The sequence below is a fragment of the Agelaius phoeniceus genome, chromosome 3, assembly GCF_051311805.1.
Source record: "Agelaius phoeniceus isolate bAgePho1 chromosome 3, bAgePho1.hap1, whole genome shotgun sequence".
Lineage (NCBI taxonomy): Eukaryota > Metazoa > Chordata > Aves > Passeriformes > Icteridae > Agelaius > Agelaius phoeniceus.
Window position 1 is genome coordinate 52796215 of NC_135267.1, and position 23785 is coordinate 52819999.

Consider the following 23785-nt stretch of genomic DNA (forward strand, 5'->3'; position numbering starts at 1 on the left):
GATTTTGTTTTAGAAACAAAACCAAAAATATTTATCACTGATTAAGTAAGAGCCATCTCAGTAATCTTAGCTGTGTATAGGTAACATTTTCATTTCATGGTTATATGACTTCTATATAATCATCACATAATTTTATATCTCTTTCTTTGTTTTAAAACTAATTATATCATAACAAGTAAGAAAAAATGAAACACAACTGTGATTATATTCAAGTTATTTTCACATTATTTAGGTAGGGTTTTTGGTCCCTTATGTAAAATTCTAGTTGAAATCCAGCACAGTTCTCACAATAGAATCGAAGATTTAAACCTCTCTGCTTCCAAGACTGTATATTTAATAATACTGATAATGAAAAAATACACCAAAATTATTTGGAGCAGGAACCAGAAGCTGGAAGCATCTTCTCTCCCAGGTAAGGACTCTTGTCAGTGGTTTGTTACATCTGGTTTTCCCCTTTCTCCCATACCTTTGCAGAATGTCCCATTTTTACCATGAACATGAGAAATATCTTACTACTATGGTTTAACTGGTGATTACGAGTGTTTCCTTGACAACAGAGCAGTGCATAGCTGCTTCTCCAGATTAGTCTCACAAGACCTAGCAGCTACAAGCAAAATATGAAATTATGTGGTTAACAGAGGTGAAAAAGTTTATTTAGCCAGGCTATATACAAGAGACATGCAGTCACATTTTCCTCATTGGCTCACACTTAATAAGACATCGATGACCAATTATATATTCCTAAATGAAATTCATAAAAGACTAATTGCAGAAGAACATTTTTTGATTGCTTGTTTCCATTTTCTTATATCAACTGAAATGGTGAGGAAATTACTATTAGCAAGATTTCAGATAATCCACTCTTTATAGTATTTCCTGTTGATTTTTTTATTCCTATGAAAGCTCTAAGAAACGGTTGCTTATAACTGTATTTTGTGATCTGTACAGAAACTGCCTCTTTCATACATCTTATTGAGCCTCTTTTTAAGGCTATCAGTGCTCTGTTCTGGAGGTATAACATTGAAAAGGAAAAATCTTGATTAGCAGCCCAGGTTATTCCCTCTGGTTACCAACATTTACACAAAAGAGACCTGTGAAATCTTCAGATAATAAGAGTGAAGCAAGACTTTTCAGTGTGCTGTCTCACCTAAACTTGCAACTCCCTGAAGCACTCATAAATACGCAGGCAGGACTTAGTGACCTCTCTGGGGTGCTTCTCTGCTGTCTTCTGCTGCACAGCATGTGGAGCCCTGAGGCCTGCAGCATGCTGGCTGGTATTGCTTGGAATGCATCAGAGATCCCATCTGGAAAGCGCACTCATTTCTTTTGCAGAGAAACTGGAGCATGCGTGGAAGTGTGGGGAGAAGAAAAGTTTGGAGAAGAGGTGGTGCATGGCCTTCTCTTGTCTCATCATGATACCCAGATGCGTCTGTGCTTAGGCTTTTCTTTCTACAAATCAGGACTCCAAGCCTGAGTCATAATGCAGCATTCATGACTCATACCTCATCTCTCATTTCTTTCTGCAAATGGAAACCTTCAAGCTTTTAAATATGTACTTCAAGATTGACCTGAGAATTAAAAACTTGGAAGTCCCAGTTGCATCCTTTGTTACATTTGTGTTGTGTATTGTATCATGCTGTTTGCTACTGTTTTCCTTTCCCACATTAAGTCTTTTAATCTTATTTAACTGTAAGCAATGCATCACACAAAATGCACTTTTATTCCCTATGCCGACAAATACAATAAAAATACTTCCCTGTTTGGCACACAAAGCATGTGTCATATCTTGTGACCTATAACAGCAGCACTTACATATAAACAAGAAAATAAAATCCCTTGGCAATGTATCAGTCATCAAGTACCACCTTTCTCTCAAGACAGCATAAAATAAAATTGCTTAGTAATCACCTGCTTCTTTTTTTTTTTTTTTTCTTCAAATTAATAAGCCATATTTAAAAGTTCTGTCTTAAGATATAATGTAATCCTCCAAAATTTTCTCATCATGACTCAGGGAAACATCTGAGAATCTTATGAAAAGAGATTTTGGCCTATTTGAATAGGAGCATATTTCACTAGTATATCTCTTAGCAGCCACTGATGAAGGAAGTTTAGAAGCAACCAAAAGAAGATTCCAGTGTCTGTATGTTCTTTGACCCAATCTGTTGGAAGCATAAAAATCCCTGTTCAAGACTGCAGCTTTTGGAAAATACAGGGTGTACTGTGGGGTAATTTTCTAAGATGTTAGAAATCTTCACATTGCCTGTATTACCATATGAATAGAGGGAACATTCTTAAAGATAAATATAATGTTTATAGACATTTATATGTCAGGTCAAATGGAAAAATTATTCTCTTTCATTGAGAGATAATGATTACTTCTTATGACTAAATTTTATAGCGCTGCATTATTTACAAAGCTTTGAGCAGACATTAAAATAGTCATTACCAAGGGGAGGATTCTCCTTTCATTCTGTCTCTGTTCTTTCACATAAAAGAACATATTGCAAATGTAAACACACTTTGAGCTGAATATTTACAGTATTTTTAACACTCTTTCTGGCATCTTGCTGGCAGATGACTAGCTGTGATAAGAAAAAAATGTTTTTGTGACAATTGTTTTATGTGCTTTTTAGCAAGATTTTCTTCTGATACATGTGCTGTCAGAATGCACATGCACAACATATTTATGGTCTGTTGACCACCCAGATTGAAGATATACCAGCTGAATATAGGAAAATGGATGCAGTCAATCTCAAATGTGTATGAATCTCAGCTTGGGCAACTGAAGAAATCCAGGTAGCTTTCTAATACTTACACCTTGACCCTTCTGTGTTTCTGTTCTCTCACCTGTATCTATTTACTCCATTTGCACGGACAAGAAGGAAAAAAAGAATCATACACAGGCTATCCATGCACAGGCTATTATTACAGGCAGGATTATTTTCTATACAGGTGATGTACACCCTTTGAAGCCCAGACATCCCTTGAAAAGCTCCTAAAGACAGCTTCTCTGAGATCCAGTTTTATACTTGTTTCTCTCTGCAGCCCTAGAATCCATATGTGGGATAAGCTAACAGCAAATGTTAGCCTATACAACCAAGAAGGCACTTTTCCCCTCTGCTGGTTGCTCATCTGATCTAATAAAAAAGCCTGTGAACCAAGGAAAACCAGATGCTAGCTGCTATCTCTGTGCAGCTGCAGATGGGTTAGCCCTGAAACTGAGCTCACCAGTGCAGAGTTACTTTCTGCTTCCCAGCACATGAAGGCGAAACTCTTAATCAGAAGTTTCAGTTGGATGCAATGTTGTTGGAAATTGTGTGGACCTCATGAAAAGAATAATCAAGACTGAAAAGCGTTGTGAGGCTGAGCACCACACATCTGTAAAATGTAAAAAAGTACGCCTTACTCCTTTGCAAAAGCCACAGCCCACAGGGGAGCAGATTATTGCTGTGCAATTGATGTATCCATAAGCCGATTGCATGTTGTGTGGGGTGGATGTGCAGAGATGTGAGGGAGGCAGGGAAGGAAAGCCTGTGGTCTTACAGGCTGACTGTGCCTCTGTCCCACAATGCTGACTGAGATGGCTACTGCCATATGTATGCTCTAAAAAGATCACCCTGAATGAATCATCCAAAATAAATGCATCAAAGAGAGATAAAGCAGACAAATGAGGGGGAAAATAAATTCAACTCATACAGGCTGGTGTTATAAAAAAAAGAGGTAACACTGATCATATTCCTTTATTTGTGATGATTTGCATTATCCCAGTCAGCTCTATCCACTCCTAGAATCTTGTTTGATGAAATGAAAATCGCGTTAGTAATATAGTTTGCAGAGGGCATGGAGAACAAGATTGTTTATTCCTATGTTATAACTTTATTACTCTGCATATTTACAGGAGAGGTTGCTTACTGTAAGAAGAAAAATGAAGGTTTATAGCTTGGGTATTCACTTCTGATATTTGGGGTTTTTTTTTCCACTTAGATTTCATTTCCCATCTCATTCTTAGATAATTAAAAAAGAAAGCTACAAATAGAAGCAAGTTGAAGATACACATGTAATAGGGAACTTTGGCAATCCCAAAACCTGCATGACTGAAGTATTTTCAATATCTTTTGATCAAACTGATATAATTAACAAACAGCAGAAGTGGGAAGAATATCTAGTATCTCTGAGTCTTCCTCTCTTTCACCCTGTAGACAGATGTTGAATGTGCAGCTTATATAATTTTTCCCATCAGTGCTGTTCAAACAATAATAAGTCTACCCTGACTAATGTTTTGAGAATCAAGAAAAACAAATAACTGGGAAAGAAAGCCCCGGGACTAGCAAAAAAGATCAATTTGAGAGTTTCCTGCTGGAATTATCTGCAAACGAACCTCAGAGTTCTTAAGAAACTTTGGGGTATGGAAGGGATTTTAGCAAGTGAAGAAAGAACTTCAGTGAAGCAAAGAAAGCTCAGTGACAGAAGCAAGACCTAGAGGCAGTGAGACCAAAGAGAAAGTGAGTCAATATGTGAGCAAAGAACACGTTCAAGAGTATCAGGGAGTAAAACAACCAAAGGAAAAGTGATGCAGAAAGAAAGAAGAGGAACAGGAATACAATGTAATTGCAGACTACAGTTTTACTCTGGATGATTTATTTATGTGAAATCTTCCTAACATGTATTGAAAGATTACTCCAGGCTGGTTAAACCTTCTTAGGCAAAATAATCCCGAGAAATAGACTGAAGGGGAGATTTATTTTGGCCTTTTACTGAGTATAATGGTAGAAATGGTGCTGAACTCTTGCCCTCAGAAATAAAGTCTTTTACATTATTTACCCTCTTATTCACTATAATCTACTGCTCTGTTTCTTGGAGGTCAGTAAAAATGAGAATGTTTTTGCATTATTTCCAAAGAACTGTAGGAAAAAAGGTAGCAAAATTAGCATTTTCTCAGAAGTCATCAAGTCAAATTTAGTCTACCTTGTGTGCTTCTAGGATAGGTGCATGGGATAGTAATACCCAGTAGGTGGCTGGAAGGATGGATGGGAAACACATGGGAGGCATATGTGCATTGTTAGGTGAGAGCATAAATGGAAATGTACCACATGAACTTCAATGCCAAAGAAGAAACAATACAGATATTTTCCTAAATGCAAAAATAGAGACAAATGTTTTGCATCCATATAGCAAATAAAATAGGTCTCTCAAGCAGGAAGGCTTTGCCCAGAGATAAAGAAACACTCTGGACCATCAGTAAAAGACATGGAGAAGGGAACAACAACAAATCTTAAATAAAAAGATTCCAAACATAGAGAAAAGTGTAGGAACAACAGCAATAAAACCCCAGATTTCGTGGCTGCAGGAATTGACAAACCCTTCTCGCTCAAGTCTAACCTCAAGGCAGAATATGAAAAATTGGTAAGAGCATTAATTGGAAGAAAACTGAGAGAGCTGACATCTGCCATGGCTAAAGAAAAAAAACAAAATAAATCCCTTTGAAATACTCTGTGAATTTAAGAGCAACTGAAAAACTCTGCAATAAATCTTAACAGGATACACAAAATAGGAGCTTAAGGAACACAGTTTTTAATGGCCTAGCCTATTTAATGTCATTTCCTAAATGCCCAAATGTATTAAACATTTTATGATACAGTTAAAGGCCCAATCTCTATGCTGAAGAATTCAATTTATATTTAAAGCACAGCTTAGGAAAAAAATAGCATTTTATAAAAAGAATTGATAGTTTCAGGCTGCACTGTTCAGCTGGTTACTTGTTGAACTTACAGGTGTCTCAGCAGTGTGTGAAACCTATATTTCATGTTGAAAAAACATATCAGAGATTAATTTTAAATAAAATTTTAAAGAAGGAGAAGATAATGAAATGTGTGAGAGAGAACAAAATAAACCCTAAATTTCTAAAAATAATCAGTAATATTACTTCTAAATAATCAGATTGTTGGACACTTCAGGAACCTGTTAATAAAAAGAAAAAAAACAACCCATAATTGTACCTGAGGCATAAATTAGCTTCACAGGCCTGTGAAGTTGGGTGACAGCAGGGAAGAAGTTCATTTCACAGTTTTTATTATGATATGATGATAAGTTTGTTACAGCTTCTTCCACCAAAAGATCTAATTCTTGTCCTGAGGAGGTGTTTGACCTGAACTTCTTTTATTTAACTTTTGCAGAAAAAGAAAATAAATCTGAAAAAAAAACCAAACAAAAACCAAAACCAATCCTATTAAAAAAAAAAAAAACAAAAAACCAAAAAAACCCAAACTAAGCTGAAACTCTTTGGGAGTTATTATTATAACTAAACTAATATACATTATCTATAATTTTCCAATGTGTATCTCCTTTTAGCACAATAATATCTTGCATTATCATCTCCACATTTTAAATCTATCTCAAATCTCTGTATCAGCTATATAGTTGAAGAAAATGACTATTCATGAAAAATAAATAGAAAGGATCATCTTCAAGTAAATATAAACCAGTCTGCTGTTATCTGAATGCTGAGACCCAAAATGTGACATTGCTATTTGATAAACATTTTAAGCAGGTCAGCACCCCTTGATCCATTAAAGCCCTTTCCCAACTCTGTGAATTATGCTAACCACAGAGCTGGAAGCTGTTCCTGTGCTGTTTGTACCCAGCTTTCCAGGCACAGGAGAGGGGCACCATAAGAGAGCCCTCTTTGCTTGTGTCTTCCCCATCAACAATGCTGAGGACTTCTGCCTAAGAGCCAGAAGGACCTGAAAATTCAGATGGCCACCCCTGCTTTCCCCCAGCACAGAAGGGAAGTGTGTGGAAGTAACAATATTTCTCCTGCCTCTGTGCCTCTGACCAGGGAACTTCCAGCAGCCACAGCCCTGCCCCTGCCCTGGGGCAAGCACTATCAAGGGCCCCAGTCCCAGCTGCAAGCTTGCTGTCTGGCTCTCCAGCACACTTCCCCAACACCTCAGCCTGCACAGAGGAGGGCTTTTGGAAACCTGAGTTTCTTCTCAGCTCTGATTTACAGACTGATTCCATGCAGAATTGTACAGTATCTCTGGGAAGGTGGTCCATCATGGGCAATGCCTTATTGAGAGGGAAAAACGGGAACTCCTTTCACTGATCGTACTACTAGGAGAAACATAATGAGAAATTATAGGCTAAGGCTTGTGAATGAATGTGAATCATGGCCAAAGAAGATGCTTGACTCTGGTAAAATTCATACTGCCTTTCTTTGGCAGCACTCTGCACTTGCTGTTGTAAATTTACTTTTTGCCTCTTGACATACATTGCATTGGGAACTTCCACTGCACATTTTACCAAGCAGTAAGGCACCAGAGCCCTTTTGCAAGTGGTGTCTGAGGATGACAAACTAATAACAAGAGGGAATATTGAATGGATGAGGGGCAGAGAACCATCAAATTTGACAAAAATGAAGACACTTAGGCCAAAATTAATCAAAAATCCAAAGGATATGAGGAAGAAAAAAACTTTAATTGCCTCTATTGCAAGGCTAGGAGCCTTTTTAGTAAACAAGAGCTGAAATGGCTCTTGTTGGCTCTGAAATGAATTTTTCCTCATTGGCATTACTGAGACTTGATTGGGTAATCTGCATGACTGGAATACTGAAATCACTGGCTGTAACCTATTTAGGAAAGAAGTTGGGAGAGAGTGCAAAAAGACATTTCATGTCAAAAATGGCTCTTACTAAGTGCTGACACTGTAGAAATGAAAAATATTGGAAGTTTGGGGGTGAATATTTAACTGGCAAAGTGCAAAGTACCAGCTGGGATTGGCTGCAAGTTCCCATATCACAGTAGGAAGCCCCAGGCTCAGGTGAGCACCTGTCTACAGTGAAGGAGAACTAAATGCCTCTGTAATCACATGAACTTCAGCCTGAGTGACATATGCTGAAGAAATTCTGATGCTAATGTTAACATTCTTCTAGAATTCAAAATTATAGGTTAAAAAATCCAACATATTACTAGGTAAAAATCCTGGTTATATTAGATTTGCTGTTTGCACAGAAAACAAAACCCAGTCTGCAGTAATCCTTTTAATAGGTTGATTTCAATGAATTGATAGCAATTAAGAACCAAATTAAATGGAAGGGGAGGGAAATAGTATCACAATATAATGAGCCTACATAGAAGTAGGAACCAGAGGAAATAGATAAAGGAAACAAAAGTAAAAAAAATACACAATCATTTAATAATGGACCTCACCAGATTAAAGTAAATCACGATTAATCAATTACAAAATTGAAAAGGCAATAAGACCTGCCATGGCTGCTAAGGTCAATAAGAAGAGAGACTATTTGGCTTTTTAAAAAGGATATTAAAAGCAAATAAAAGAGAAGAACAATATTGGTTTTGCACTAGCAAATGGGAAATACAGAATAAAGAATAATAATGCAGACAAATCATGTGTGCTCAGTGCATAGCCCCATTCTCTGTTTAGGAGGGGAAAAAGTAGAAATTTTATCATAAGGTAAAGCTGAAGTACTTTCCATTCCAGGGGTCACTCCAGAAAATCAAAAGGTAGTTAATAACAGCACACATTTCCACATAAAAAGATCCAGGTAATTTTCATTGAGAAGTTTTAGAAAAATCTGGTAAAGAAATTCTCTGAACCATTAATGTTTATTGTCAATAAGAACTGGAGCATCAAAAAGCCCCAGTGAAAAGGAGGAAAACTAATATTGTGCCAATATTTTAAGGGGTAAATGAGAAGACCTGCCAGTCTAACATTGATTAGAGGAAAAATTATATAAGACTGACGTAACAGCTGATATAGACTCAATTAATAAAGAATTAAAGGTGGATAATTATTGATGATGATTAATAATAATTAATGCTGATCCACATGAGTTTATGGAAAACAGACCTTATCAAGCCAACTTGATGGCTTTCATTGATGAGATTAAAAGTTTGGATGATGATGGTAACCATTTGGTTCAAAAACTTTAGATTTTTTCAGCTCATATCGATGACCATTTAATGAGGAAAACTAGAAGGGTGAAAATTCAGCATGGAGCATAAGTTAAGCAAGTTATTAAGTTAGCAAAAAAGGTGGGTAATTATACATCTCAAATTAGGAATTTTAAATGGAAAACAACTTCTGAACATGTCAATAGCACCTTGTACTATCTACCATTTAAATTTTTTCTACAGAAAAGGAAAAACAAAGGAAATTGCTATCAATATAGTTTGAAGATGAAAAGGTAGTTTCAGTGGCATGTTGTGAAGAGGACTGGTTGTTTTATGTAACTTGGGTAACTTGGCAAGCTGAACATAAAGAAACATTTATCTGAGCAGGGAATAACACAAAGTCCTGTAGCCAGGAATAGACAAGGCAATTCAGAGGGAATCCATGGAGAAGCCTATCTCAGGAAACAGAACCAGAGAAGGAGCTCTAGAGGGCATAGGAGATGAACAAGATGGACAGGATATTTCCTGAGGATGATGAAAGCAAATCTGATATGAGGCTTTTTGCATTTGAAAATGTTGCATTCCTGAATAACATACTGTGTTTACTTCCACAGTCCAAATTTCTAGAACATATTGAACTGTTAGGGAAGATTTAAAAAAAAATAAATCTGTGAGAGTGATTGAAAGACTGAAAAATCTACCTGGTAGTATAACGCACAGGGAGACCAAGGTCTTTATCTTATCATAAAGAAGATTATATATTAAAATGGCAAGAGTCAAGAGAAGTTTAGAGAGAGAAGAAAACAACCTTTTTGATTTCTAAAGGGAACTTTTCAGTGTTACTGTTAGAAGTTGAGTAACAAGCAGTTCTTTAAAATTAAGTTTTAGACTAGAGATAAAATGTAATTTTTGATATTATTTCTTCTACTGGGCCTCTAGGATTTATTACAGAATCCTTTATGTAGTCCTTGTTTTTAGGAAATTCTATATAATGTCTAGAACAGTATTTCCCAAATTTAGTTCAATCAGAAATCAGTCCAAGGAAGTCCTATCACCTATTGCAGAAGGCCAGTCTGGATAAATAAAGGCACTCCATTTCACCTAGAAAGCCATTTAAACATTATAAACAAACATAACTCAGGTTATTCTTCTCTTACAAGTTACAAGGCCACACATGACCTCAGGAAAACAACAGGGTTTTCCAAGATCAGAGTCCAGAAGAGATCATCAGACCTGCTGCACACCTTTTACTTTTCCTTCTTACAGTTCACTCTTCACGAAGCCCATTGATTCCCTGTGTGCCAAAGGGAGACTGCGTCAGGCACGGCTGCCTCCTGCACCATGGTATCCACGCTGTGGATTCCTCCGTGCCTTGGAGGCCGGAGCAGGGCTGGGAAGGGCAGGACAGGACAGGGCTGGGAAGGGCAGGGCTGTGCTGGGCTGGTTTGGGCTGGTTTGGGCTGGGCAAGGCAGGGCTGGGCTGGTTTGGGCTGGGCTGGGCAGGGCAGGGCAGGGCTGGGCTGGGCTGGTTTGGGCAGGGCAGGGCAGGGCAGGGCAGGGCAGGGCCGGGCCGGGCTGGGCTGGGCCGGGCCGGGCAGGGCAGGGCAGGGCAGGGCAGGGCAGGGCGGGGCAGGGCAGGGCAGGGCAGGGCAGGGCAGGGCAGGGCTGGGCTGGGCAGGGCAGGGCCGGGATGGGAAGGGCAGGGCAGGGCAGGGCAGGGCTGGGCTGGGCTGGGCTGGCGGGAGCGCTGCGAGTGGGAATCTGCGCATCCACAGCTTTCCGCAAGAGCGGCCGGCGACGGGCGCCGTGTGTGTGCATGAACGCAGTGCCCTCTCTTGACGGGTTTCAGTTTACAAAGAATATCAAGGTTCAGCTGCAGCTGGGCTCTACCAGAGCTCTTCCAACTGCTGAGAGCTTTGGAGACTGGCAGTACGACGGCTCATTCTACTTCTATTTGCCCGTAAAATCTCTTTCTTGAATACAAGCCGTAATTTTACCCCTCTCTCCATTTTGTAGACCATAGTCACACTTCTGTCACAGAAGAAAGCATCCCTCTGTTTGTCGAATGTCAGGATTTTAGTTTCACTGGCAATCAAAATATTTTCTGAAAACAGAGCCTGTTTATTTCAGAATTAAAATGTGTTAAAATAATTTTTTAAAGAGATCACATTAAATACAAACATGATAAATGAAAATTAGATTTGACAGACTTAAGGAAAAAAAGCAATGTTCAATAATATTAATAGCAGAATGCTTAAAAATATAGTTTTAATGGATATGCATCCATTATTTCATGGGATAAGGGAAACAAACGTTAAAAACAATGGTCACAAAGAATAATCTGACCTCCTCATTGGCCAATTTTAAATGTGAGAAGAAATTTCAATGCTACGAAAATGATTTCTCCCTTGTGTTACCTTGCCCTAGGCGAAATGAGAACACATTTATTTTCCAGATGAGGTATATAAGAAGCAGAATGTTTAATCGACTTGCTAAAGGTTACACAAGTTTATAGCAGACAGATAAGAAAAATCTACTGTGTGGATGTCCAAAGTACCTAACATATGAAGTGTTTCAAATCTCTGTACGCAGATCTACTGAAATGCAGGATCAATAATATTAAATTACCTATACAATGCTTTAATGTCCACAAGTGAGAAAACATTGACTAAAAATGAAGCAGTGATAGCATTATTAGACTCTTTTTTTTCCCCAGAAAGACTAATAAGTGCACAGAAAATTACAGTGTTAGTTAAGAAAAACACTGTACAAACTGTGTCCACAGAGGGCAATGATAAACCTTCAGCTTGACAATTTTGTTAACCATGCTCCTTTGTGAAGCAAGATAATATGGCAAGGAATTCCTCCTCCCCTCCGATTCATATTTTTCCCATTCTCCCACAGAAGGTGGAGCAGTTTGAAAAATGCCAAAGCTGTTGCATCCTTAATGTCTCTCCAGCCTGGGTGGAAAACAAACTCAGCAGCAAGGATGCAGTGACAGCGCTTGGCTGCCACTGATCTGTGGCCCCAGAGCGGGGTTTTTGCCACTTGTGGTGCGCTGCAGTTGGTGGCCCAGGAAGGTCAGACACCCTTGGACACTACTCTGCTGATAGCCGGTCTTACCCTGTGCTGCAGCCCACTGCAGGAGGTCAGCTGAGCACCTGGGTGCAGCACCCCTCCACAGAGGTTCAGCATTCATCCTCATGTATAATTCACTACCATTTTCCACCAACCTTCATAATGGCAGGTATGTGACGCCTGCATTGTCTACAAAGTCAGTATATATGACAGAGTGCCAGGGACACATCATTCTCTTCTTCAATCTAGCAGCTTGCTAAGCTTCCCCATCTCATTCCCTTCTCATTTTGAAAACTGGCTTGTCCTTTGCCTGCACATGAGAAGGGAGATTGCTACTACCATTACTTCATCCACTCATTACCAGAAATAAAATGCCCAGAAAATTCCCTTACTGGTTAGTATTGCTGAGTAGAAATGACCCATCACATTATTTCCAAATCTAGTCACTTAGAATCAGTCAAGAAAATGAATACATTAAATGGATGGATTATCCTTATTACTGTTGTTACTTATATCTCATCTAAGGTATGCATATTGTTGAATAAGAAAGTAAAATCTTATTCTTTTCTTCACACCAGTTCCAGAGACCCAATATTTCTCACCATAAGGGAAAGGGAGACTGTTTCTGTTTCCAGTAGCCAGAGTGCATGACATAGCCTCAGATCTCCAGCACAGGTTGGTAGGAATAACAGGTTGCACAGGTTGGTAAGTTTTGGAAAACAGGTTGATAGGAATAACAGGTTGCACAGGTTGGTAGGTTTTGGAAAACAGGTTGATAGGAATAACAGGTTGCACAGGTTGGTAGGTTTTGGAAACAGGAGCCAGGGACTTTTTCATCTTTGTAGAAGCTATGATGTATCACTAGGCTTTCAATTTCTATTTTTCATTTCATTCATGAAATGATGTCCCTCCTAATTTATCTCACCCTCTAGCTAGTTGTTGTCTGGTGACTTTTACAAGTCCTAAATTCATGCCTGAAAGGGATAACACTGCTCTTCTTATTCGGTTAAAACAAAGACTTACTTAGAAAATGTACACATTTAAACCCACTTAATGTTTCAAATATCATTATTTTCAGTAGCAACTGCTTCTTAGTTAAATGGTTTTTCAGGCATCAGACTATTATATGACAGATGATTTTGTCACTATGCAAAATGTGAAACCTGTAATCAACTTGTTATGGCATTTCACAAAAGTATGTGACAGTAAAATAAGTAAACTGTCATTTGGGCAATCAAGTCTTGAAATCCTGCAGGAGGTAAAAAAAAAGTACCTGACATTCAATCTTTATGGTAGAGATTATGTTAAAAAAAATAGTTTAATACCGCTACAGTCTTATAGGTTTGAATAGAATTCTTATTGCAGTGTGCTTAAGCCTGCAATAATTTTGTATTATGTTTTAATCACTTATTTTTTCCTCCCTAATTGATTCTTTCCCCAGAAAGTCAACATGCATGTCACACAACAAGGTCTGCTCTGTTAACAAGGTGTTGGTTAAATTGAAACAATATTATCTCTTTACTATTGATGACAACATTATCAATTACAAAGCATTTTCAGACTGGTTTGATACAAGAATGGATGCAGTAGGTAATGAATGAATGCAGTAGGTAAGAGCTCATGCTGATTTAGTGGCACCTGGGAGAGCCTGGGGAGGTGGTGCTGGTGGCAGCAAGCTCCTACATGGCTGGAATGCTAGGGATGACATGCCACTGAACCCACACTGTGCTGGCCAAACGGATTTCACATGAAAGGCTTATTAAAGGAAAGGGATATGCTCCATAAGCCACTAGTGGCCCTTCCTGCTGCTCTGTTTGGCCTGTGGCTTGTCCTCCCAAGTCCTTGTTTTCCTCTGTGGCCGCTGGTTTGATGCAGCAGGCTGGCAGCTGCAGCCCTCCTTGGGCTGCCCTTTTGCCCAGGTGCTCTTCCAGGCTCAGGGAAGGAGCAGGCTAGGGTCAGGCTTAAAACCAGTTAGTTAGTCCTGTCAAATCACAGGGAAGGCACTCTAAGGGACACAGGTTTCACCATTATGCTGCCAAAAAGCATGTTCCCTCTCGTCTCCAAAGAGCAGACATCCTGGGTGTACAGGCACTAGCAATGAGCTCCTAAAACTGGAAGAGTAAAATGAATCTGTAGCCTCCGGTTTCCACTCATTAGTGACAGTCTAAGATTTTGGAACTGATCTCCTCCCAGAAATGAGTTATAGAAATAGGAATAAAATTACACTTGATTGAGAAGACTGGAGGGAAACAGGGAAAGCTATTTTTATCTGGCTTTTTTGTTTTGTTTGGTTTAGGGTTTTTTTGGTTTGTTTTTTACCTCTTTATGATTGCAAATCAACTGGTGAAAGCACTGTAACCTGCAAGTTAATGTTTTGCATGGAATAACCTTCAGTGAAGAGCACTGCACAGCCTGCCTTTGAAGAAAATTGGTTTTGTTTTGACAAAGTTATGAACATTTGGAAATTACTCACTGAGCACACATAACAGGCCTTTTGTTAAGTCTAACTAGGAACCAAAAAAACCAGTATTGCTGTGTGTACACAGCTGATTTTGCTGCATGCTGAAGCTGCAGGGCCCCAAGAACAGGCTTAGACTGGACTCAAAAAGGCCCTGACCTGAGCATTTGACCCAATGAGAGCTCAATCCTGTGGCTCACTTCGAGTCTTCTTGATAAAAGAGATTAAACAGATAAAAGTGACATGGAGAAAGGAAGTTTGTGTGGACAGATAAGCCACAGACCAGGGGGAAGTGGATAACAGCACAGAAACAGACACATTTACTTTAAACATACTTAGGAGAAGGCAAACAAGTTTAGAATCTTAGTAGAGTGCAAAGGTATAGGAGAAAGTGTTGAGAAGAAAAAGGATCAGGGAGCTTTGGGAAGCTGTTAGAGTCCATGGAGACTGTCATTTTGGACTCTTCCACTACTGCCCACATTTTCCTTAGGAAACCTCCCACTGTAATGAACAACCAGATCAGCTATGGGCACAGAGAGAGAACTCTTTGCTTCCTCACAAGAGTGCAAAAGAGTACAAACTGCCCTTTCTGTTAGCTCTCCAGCTCCCAGTCTCAGATAATGAGATCCACTGTTCTTGCCACTGCCGTGTGCTATAGGATGACCCTGTTTGAGCAGGGAAGTTGGACCAGATGACCCACTGTAGTCCCTTCCAACTCTACCCATTCTGTGATCCTGTAAGTGTAAGCATGAAATGCTGAAGAAGTCAGAAGAAACTGTTGAGTGCAGAGGTACCTGAATTATTCTCTGCCACTTGCTGGACAGTTCTGCTTTCTAAGCCTCAGCTGTTCCACAGCTTTCTTTGTCCTCAGCTATGGCTATCCCTAGTAGTTGCCTCCTTAGATCCTCAAGTGAATATGTTCGCTGTGCCCAGAGATTTGACTGGTCCATACTGTGTCAGCACAGAGGCTGACAATCAGAAGAATGTACTTTTGGAGCAGAGGACAAACACTGTCACTTTTGTGCGTGTTTTGCTTCCCTGTGCAGTGCTCATTACATTATAAGAATTTTTAGGAGTCATAACTGCTCATCTGACAGTTTGCCAACGATTTTGACAAACTTGCTTATAGAGTGAGAGCAAACTACATGGGGTTATAAGCTCCCAGAGAGCTTCCAGTTTTACAGGGTATTTGTGCTGCGAACAAATATCCACATGTGCTCAGGAAACCCAGGGTCATTCCTCCAGTTCATAATTGTTGACATCCCAGATAAAACTACTTCTGTTTATGGGCAGTGCAGTAAGAGTGACCTGGTCTAAATGCAATGTCAAGGTGGTTGGTGATGACACAGCAATTAACAACCTTTGGAGGCTGATTGACACAGCAGATCTTGACACATAATTTACCACCAACCCGATGTATTCTGAATGCTTTTAACAGTAGAGGAAGGCCGGATCAAGTCACTAAGTGCAAACGTTCCTCATCATAATGGTGGGCAGAACCAGTTCTCTGAAACCAATTAATATTTTTTTTCTTAATAGGACCTGTCTTGTCCTCCTTTTCCTGCCCTCACCCTCCAGCTCCAAGCCTCTGTCTCGGACCTCTCCCAGTGTTCCAGGTCAGACTCTTTAGATCAGCCTCCGCCTGTGAGCTCCGCTCAGGCTGGGAGCGACACCGGTGCGGCGGGCAGGTGGGGCCCGCGGCGTTCCCGGCGCTCCCGGGGAGCTCTCCCGGGTGCCGGCTGCAGCGGAGGGAGGGCGGCTGGGGCGGCTTCCCCTGCACCGCCGCCCGCGGCCCGCCAGGCGGCAGCAGCGCGCCCCACCGCGGGGCTGCGGCCGCGCCGGCTCCGCTCCGCGCCCGCGGCCGGGCCCCGCTCCGCTGCCCTGCTGTGCCCGCGGGCCGGGCCGGGCCGTGCCCTGCCGGAGGGGCTGTGCCTGTGCGGCGGCGGGGCTGCGGAGGGCGCCGTGCGGTGCGGGGGAGCTCCGCGCGGGGTGGGCGCGGAGAGGTGTCCCGCCGAGACAAAGGCGCCCGGGAAGGTGCAGCCGCGCTCGCCGCGCCCGCGCAGACAAAGCGGAGGCGCCCCCCGCCGCTGCGCCGCCTCTCCGCGCCCTCCCGCGGGGGAGCCCCCGGGAGAGGGGTTCCCACAGCTGGGGCTGCCTCAGCCCTACCGGGAGGAGGAGGAGAAGGAGGAGGAAGGCGGGCGGGGGAGCAGCTATGCCGTGGGCAGGAGGGAAGCCGCTCTGCGAGCGTGAACCGAGCTTAGCGCCGCCGCCTGCCTCGCCTCCCCGTCCGTCCGTCCGTCCCTCCCTCCCTTCTCCCCTCCTCCCCCCGCCTCCCCCCCGCCGCAGACGGCTGCGAGCCCGGATGGTTTGCGAGCGGAGTTGAGGGGGCAAACTTTGAAGCCCAGATGCCTCTGGGGCTGCGCGGCAGAGCGCGGCTGCTCCTGCAGGCACCTGCCGCCGCCCTCCCCCCGGCGCTGCCGCCCTCCGCGGGGGCGGCCGGCCCCGCTGCCCGCGACCGCCGAGGCGGCGGGCGCTGCGGCCGCGGCTGAGGGCGGGCGGGCGGGCGGCGGGCGCGCCCCCATGCGGGTCCCGGGCTGGGGAGCGCCGGCGGCAGGCGGGAGCCGGGCGGCGGCCGGGCGGTGCTCTCCCGCCGCCTGAGTGGGCGCGGCGCGGGACGGCGGCGCGGGGTGCCGGGAGCCATGGGCTATTGCAGCGGCCGGTGCACGCTGGTGGCCGTGTGCGGCGCGCAGCTGGTGAGTGGCGGCGGGGGCGGCCCGCGGAGGAGGGGGGGGAAGGAAGGCGGTAGGGAAGGAGGGGGCGGCGGGGCGGCTCCCCCGCTGCCCGGAGTGGGGGCTCGGGGAGGGGCAGGGTGGGAAGGCAGCGCCCGCGCTTTGGGCGAGGAGGGGCCGGGAGGGCTGGCATGGAGATGCGAGCGGGGCGGCAGGGTGGGAAATTGGGGCTGTGTTACAGGTAGTTTGGCGGGGACTCTGCTGGGGAGGCTGCGGTGGGCGCACGGCGGAGTTAATAAACTCGGGCAGTTCTCCCAAGCGTTGACTCAAGTTGGTACCTGGCTTCCTTTCACTGGCCCTGTGTAAGGCAGAGACGCGTGTCAGAGGTGATGCGCAGCTTGCACAGTTTGCCATACAGGTGTGTTTTCCGTGTGAAGTTGTCACGCCTGAGCTGTTCTGCAGATGTGGGGGTTTTTTTGTTTGTTTTCTTTCAGACTTGTTGTCCAGTGTATTTTAACACTGTATCATTATGTTGCTACAGAACTCAGCCATATATTTATATTTACCTTTGGAGGAGACATGTGGCAGCGCTTGTAAGCTCAGCTACCAGCGAAACTAGATTGAGTTTAAAAAGTAGGCACTGAGATACAATAACAAAGAAGCTGCCTAAAAATAGATCTGCTTAGCAAGATGGTTAGGCTGTGCAATTGTATTGTGGCACTTTGAAAGAGACTGGGGTTAAAGTTAAGAAACTCATATCCCTTTCTGTAATGTATACAATGGGTTATTTCATTGTTGTGGATCAGATACATGATGTCAGAATTCCTGTGGATTTGGATGCAATGACATACAGATAAAGACTTATCAATGTAATATGCCCCATTTCTTACTCTCATTATATTGAATGTTCATGTGCTGGCAGAACAGGTGCTGGAAGCACCTTTTTTAAGCAGTTAACCTTATGGCAGAAATGAAATATTTCATGTTACTCCATCCCTCTACCTCTTAGTGAATAGTTTTGCTGAGAAAGTGTAAGTCAGTGTCAATAGCAACCAGCATAGTTGCCAATTTCTTTCCTGGAGGCAGGTACTAAGAGAACTACAAAAGAAGAAAAAGAATAGATTTCAGGAACCAAATCAGTAAAACGGTACGTAAGAAAGAAAGATGTGTTAGCAGATCAGAAATTCGAAATGCCTGTGATCTTTTCATCAGTTGTCATCAGTCCTTAATAATTTTGTATTCTGGAACACATTTTATTTCTATATGCTGTTCCCCACCTAAGTTATTTAATTCTTTGTAAGTGGATGTATCTTATCAGACATGATTTATTCATGTATATTGTCTAAAAAGAAATCTTCAATAGTAGCAATAGAGTGAATCTTGAGTGGAATGGTAGGAATGTAGCCTTTTCCAGCAATTTGGAAACATAAAATTAATGTCTGAAGTTCTTCAGATCCATATAAGTTTCAGAAGCATACTTTTTTTTTCTCTTTTTCCTACAAAGGGGACAAAATTGGTTTAAATTGTGCCTCTTGCAGAGCTTTTTTTTTGTTGTTGTTTTTTTATGCTTTTAACAACCAGGAGGTAGTGATGACTATAGAATGTGCTAAGATGTTAAATTGTTATTTTTTTGAAAGTCTGTGAAGGAAAGTATATTTGCTAACTCATGGTGACAAAAAATACATGCAGAACTCATAAAAACATCAACAGAAATGCCTGTAGGAATGTATCAGCAGGTGGATGAGCAGGTAAGCTAATCAGAACTGTAGCATTACTTTCTACATGAAGCTTCCTACAACTGGTTATAAAACTAGAGGGTCAAATAAACATATTTTTTTTTAAATAAATACTGTTTTCTGGAGTACCTTAAGGAAATTTTTAAGAGAATTATAAACTGAAAGCCAACTTGAAAATTTTTATTGGGCAAGAAAAGGATGTACTAACAGCAATGAAAACTTCTGAATCACACTTGGCCTGTGTCATGACATTTAGATAGGTTAAAAGCAGGAGTAATCATTTAAATGAGAAAAAGGAGACGGAATGGAAAAAAATACACATTTTATTAAAATAAACGTGTCATATTCCTTCATGTGCCATATACCACCAGATGGGAATAGGTTATGAATTTTAAGTCAAGGAGATTTAACTCTCCTCAGTAGGCCCAAGGGTGATTAGTTGGTTGTCAGTACTTTTTTAGGTAAAGACTACTTAAAGGAGCAAATGCTGTCAAGATTCATCCTGGAATTATCAGCGACGTTAATGAAGATGCAAATCAAAAATAAAGGATCTAGTATTTATCTGGCCTGAGGAGATGGGTGTGGGAAGCATTTCCACACTGATAACCACAATTCAAAAAAAAAGTGTCAAGCTTTAAGTGTGAAGACTATGTTTTACTGGTACCTGGGATTCAGTTTTAAAATGGTCATATTTAAGTAGAAAGTATACTTTTGTTTTGAGGAAAAAGTTGGTAAGAAAGGTTTCTTTGTTTCTTTAATGTAAATATGTTTTTCCATCTATACAAAGCTAGGGTGTGGTGATCTAATTGGTCTTTGTAGGCACTGCACAATAAACAGTATTGTGGAATACTGCAGTTCATTAGAGAAGCTGTTGCATATTGTACACACATAAATGATGTAGATATCAAAATGGGTAAAAAAGGGGGTTGTTTCAGATACTGGTGCAGGAGTAGAGCTGCATTAGCTTGAGAGACCCTGCACAAGCAGAATTATTTTCATAAATGCATTTTAAGTGCTCATAGTTAAGGCAACATACTGTATACCATCAGATTATCAGAAACCTCAAGGAATGCTTCTGCTCACAAGGGCATACTGATCATTGCTCTCTGCTTATTAACATACATATACCTCACTGTTTGTGCTCTCATTTGTACTATGGAAAACAACCTTTGACAGCTCATTTTCCTCTGCATTTGTAGCCAATGAGAAAAATTAGAGCAAGTAAAAGCTAATTTTGCTCATGTTAGGAGCAAGGCATTGCTTTCTGTATACAAAATTTGTTATCTCTCTCTCTCTCTCTCTCTCTCTCTCTCCATATATATATATATACACACATATACACACACAGATATATATATATAAAGATATTAGTTTTGGTCTCTTGCTCATTTCCTTTCTGAAGAGAACCTTCAGCACAGGGCTCTGGTGGTTTTTGTTGTATGGTAACTGTACTGGTTGCAATAAAAGATTTTGCCACTATTTCATTTTGTCCTTTAAACCTCTCTATTTTTGGGTGTTTCCTTTTCTATTAATAGCTTGCATCAGTAGCACTAATGTCTTGTTGCCTAGTCTTTTAAATAGAGCAGCAAAAGGGAAACTGCCAAGACTGTTTTGGTTTCTAGAAGTTTTCAAGAGCCCCACAGAAACCAGATTGAAACTTTCTTCTTTCCCATTGTTGTTGCTTGGGAAAACTTGGAGCACGACAAAACAAGAAAAAGTACAGCATGTTTTCTACTTAGAAGGTCTCCCCCCAAGTGCAGTGATAAGAAAGGACTGTACTTCATGAGGAAACTTTAAGTCCCTAGTAATCATTGCCTTATTGTTTCTCACCATCAGACAAAGATTGCCATACTCCCACAAAGCAAATTAGATAACAGATAATTCAGCTTTTACTCTCCCTTCTCTCAGTTTCAATCTGAATTTACTGAACTCATTTATATAAATATTTATGTAAAATTTGCCTGTTCTGCCTGTTGTTTTTCTTTTCTTCCTCTTTTTTTTAAGTCAACTATATTTCAGTTCAGATATTCCAACTAAGTATTAAAAAACATACAAAATTTGTCAACAAGCCATATATATATATATATATATATATATATATATATATATGCAAAGGGTCAGTTAGTGATTGTGAGGTACTCCATCTGATGCTCTAAAGATGTATTATAATATAAATACATTATCTGAATCTCTAAAGCTTGTCTTTCACAAGCACCAGTATATGATGCTTGTAAAGTCTCTCCTTCCTCTTGCTAGCACTTCACAGTTGGGTCTATGTGCACACAAGCTCATGGTGACTCTTTCTGAGCTCATCCTGTTCCAGGTCTGGCTGGAGCCACTGTCCAAGTCTGTCATTCTGGCCAAGCAGAATGAAAAAGATACCCAAACTTGGTTGGTTTGCTAAGAGGCCAGGTCTTTTGAGCTAATGAAAAAAATTATCAAAATGCAAATGGTTTGTATAGAATGTCCTCGTTCTGTAGTTTTCCACAAATGAATAATGCTAATTAAGAGAAAATTAAAATACTTTGTTTCAAAAACTGTTTTAGCTGAGGTAATTTCTGTACTTAACTGTGATACTGGTGTCCATAAACACATACTTAATTGGTTGTTGGACATGAGGATACATATTTGAACTGCAGCAGGTAGAGTGGTGGAACCCGGGAAATGAATTACATACAAACTACTATGGAAAGAAGTATTTACTATATTTCTTCTGTGACAAGAGGTGTCACGAGAGATGTCTATAATCAATATTGCACACTTAATATAAGACTGAAGAGTTCCTTGTACTCTTCCAATTCTCCCTTGCATTATTAAAAATCAGCATATGTAACTAAAGAGAACAGAGTGTGATACTTGGGGGAAAGAGTCTGCCTTAGCGACAGGCCCTGTAAAGTTTAGGTTTGCCTTTTTTAAATATGAATAGCAAACATTCTTATGCTCATTCAGGAATGGTGATCATGACAGGCTCTAGTCTATACCACAAATCTAGCTACAAGGTTTAATGCAGTTTAATATCATGAATATTCTTACTTGGAGAAAACCTCATGTTTTAACAGTTTGGAGGTTTAATTCTCAGGACTTTCAGAGAGTGAAGTTTGCTGGATTAGAGCTCAGTTCCCACTGAGGGCAGAGCAAAGGCAATCACAGTGGATATTCTTCAGAATTAGCTATCCTGAAGTATTATGCAATAAAGAACATATTTTTTGTTAATATAGGGTCTTACACCATGCATAGTGTCAGGTACTTTGCCATAGCACACCAGAGTACATAACTAATGAACGTATAATGTCTTTTTTTTTTTTTTCATTTTTGTTAAAGGGAAGCAGTAGTGAAATTTTGGGAGTTTGCTTTTAATTGCTGGGTTTGGGGGAGAGGTTTTTTCTTTTTTGCATGTGTGTTTTGATTGTGTTTCATTGTCACTGCTGCCAATAGTTTTCTATAGCAGCTTTAGGAGAGAAGTGTCTGCAGTGGAAAATTCTGATGACATGTACATGTTCCTACATTTTCTGCTAGCAAAAGGGAAATGAAAAACGTGGGCTTTTCACGTGGAATGGGAAGTGATGTTACTGCACTAAGCCTGTGGATCTGTAGTTTTATCAATCTGCAAAGAATAGAAAGAATTGGTTTCAGTTTTGGGTAATACTTAGGTGCTACCTTTAAAATTGTGACTATGTCAACAACTTGCATCTATCCCTTCTTTAAAGTCCTGCTTTGTTTTCCTCCTTTAAAGTTGCTTTGTTTTAGATTTGATAGCAAAGTGAAAGTTTCATTGTATCCAAAAACATGTGATCCTACTAGCAATGAAAAGGAAACAGTCTGTGAATAGCAGACTTTCAGCAGATGTGTGTTTGAGAGCTATTGTATAACACTAAGGAGTAGATTTTGAGGTGTTGCTGGAAATAGATACACCAGAAACTTGGTTATGAATTCAGAGAGCTAACATCTCTTGTCATGAGAAAGCCTGTAGTAATTTTTTTAAGTTTGTGAGACCTTTCTAGAAAAATAAGCACTTTTATAAATGTCTGGTTTTGAGATAAAATACCAAGGATTCATAACCAAACTTTTTGTTCCTTATAACTTGAGCTCAAAAGGGGTGATGAGTGCAAAAAAATGAATGCCTGAGGAAACAGTCCATTATATAATTTAATTTTAGTGGCTTGGCATTTGCTGAGAATGGGACAATGTTATTTTTTGTAGAAGTGTAAATGAATAATAATGAGTAATTGGTTATGCACTTTAAGAAAAGTGGAGTGTGTTAAGTTACAGGGGTAAAAGATTTAAAACCAGCTGGATAAAAGTTTAATTCACTGCATTTTGAAGCTCCTTTAGAGTTCAGTTAGCAGACTCAACATTCTGATACTGTAGTGTTTGGTAGGAAGGAAAGGTTTAAATAGATAGAAGTTGATTGAACTACCTGGTTATAGGCACCTAGAATATCTAGCAGAGTTACTTTTTTTGTGTAGCCATGGGGAAAATTTGTGACAGTAGGAATTAATTTCATATTCACAGAGACTTGAGCTAGCACCTTGAGCAATGAGTGGTGCTGTCGTTTTATTTTTGGGGTTTCTCTTGTTTTGTTTTGTTTTTCTGTTGCTTTACAAAAAGCATTAAGTAAGCATTTTAAAAATACTCCAAAGTTTCCTTCTAGTCACTCTGTAGTCCATGAAGGGAAATATCTCATTTTGTAGTTAACAGAAAGGAACAGATTCTGTGGTTGAAAACAGAAACATAATGTTTTAAGATGGTAGTGACTACTGTCCCAGGCTGGGCCATGAGAATGTACACTGCAGTGCAAAGTGCTGCAGATAAGGTGTGAAAACAAGTACTTGATGAGTTGTTCCAGAAATGCATCTAAATCCATATGGGATCTTC

The 23785-nt window shown here is 40.7% G+C and overlaps 1 protein-coding gene across 3 annotated transcripts in view; it reads left to right on the top strand.

Annotated features, from left to right (window-relative positions):
- The first annotated feature begins 16502 nt into the window (after positions 1-16502).
- Positions 16503-23785, top strand: part of NKAIN2 (sodium/potassium transporting ATPase interacting 2) — a 518775-nt gene continuing 511492 nt past the window's right edge. The window contains exon 1 of one of the 3 annotated variants that reach the window (XR_013181351.1): positions 16503-17198. Coding sequence is in view for 1 of the 3 variants with exons in the window: in XM_054629881.2 (XP_054485856.1) it covers positions 17145-17198 (54 nt within the window). In the remaining 2 variants the exon portion in view is untranslated. The remainder of the gene's footprint in view (positions 17199-23785) is intronic. The other 2 variants (XR_013181350.1, XM_054629881.2) reach the window with 2 other exon arrangements.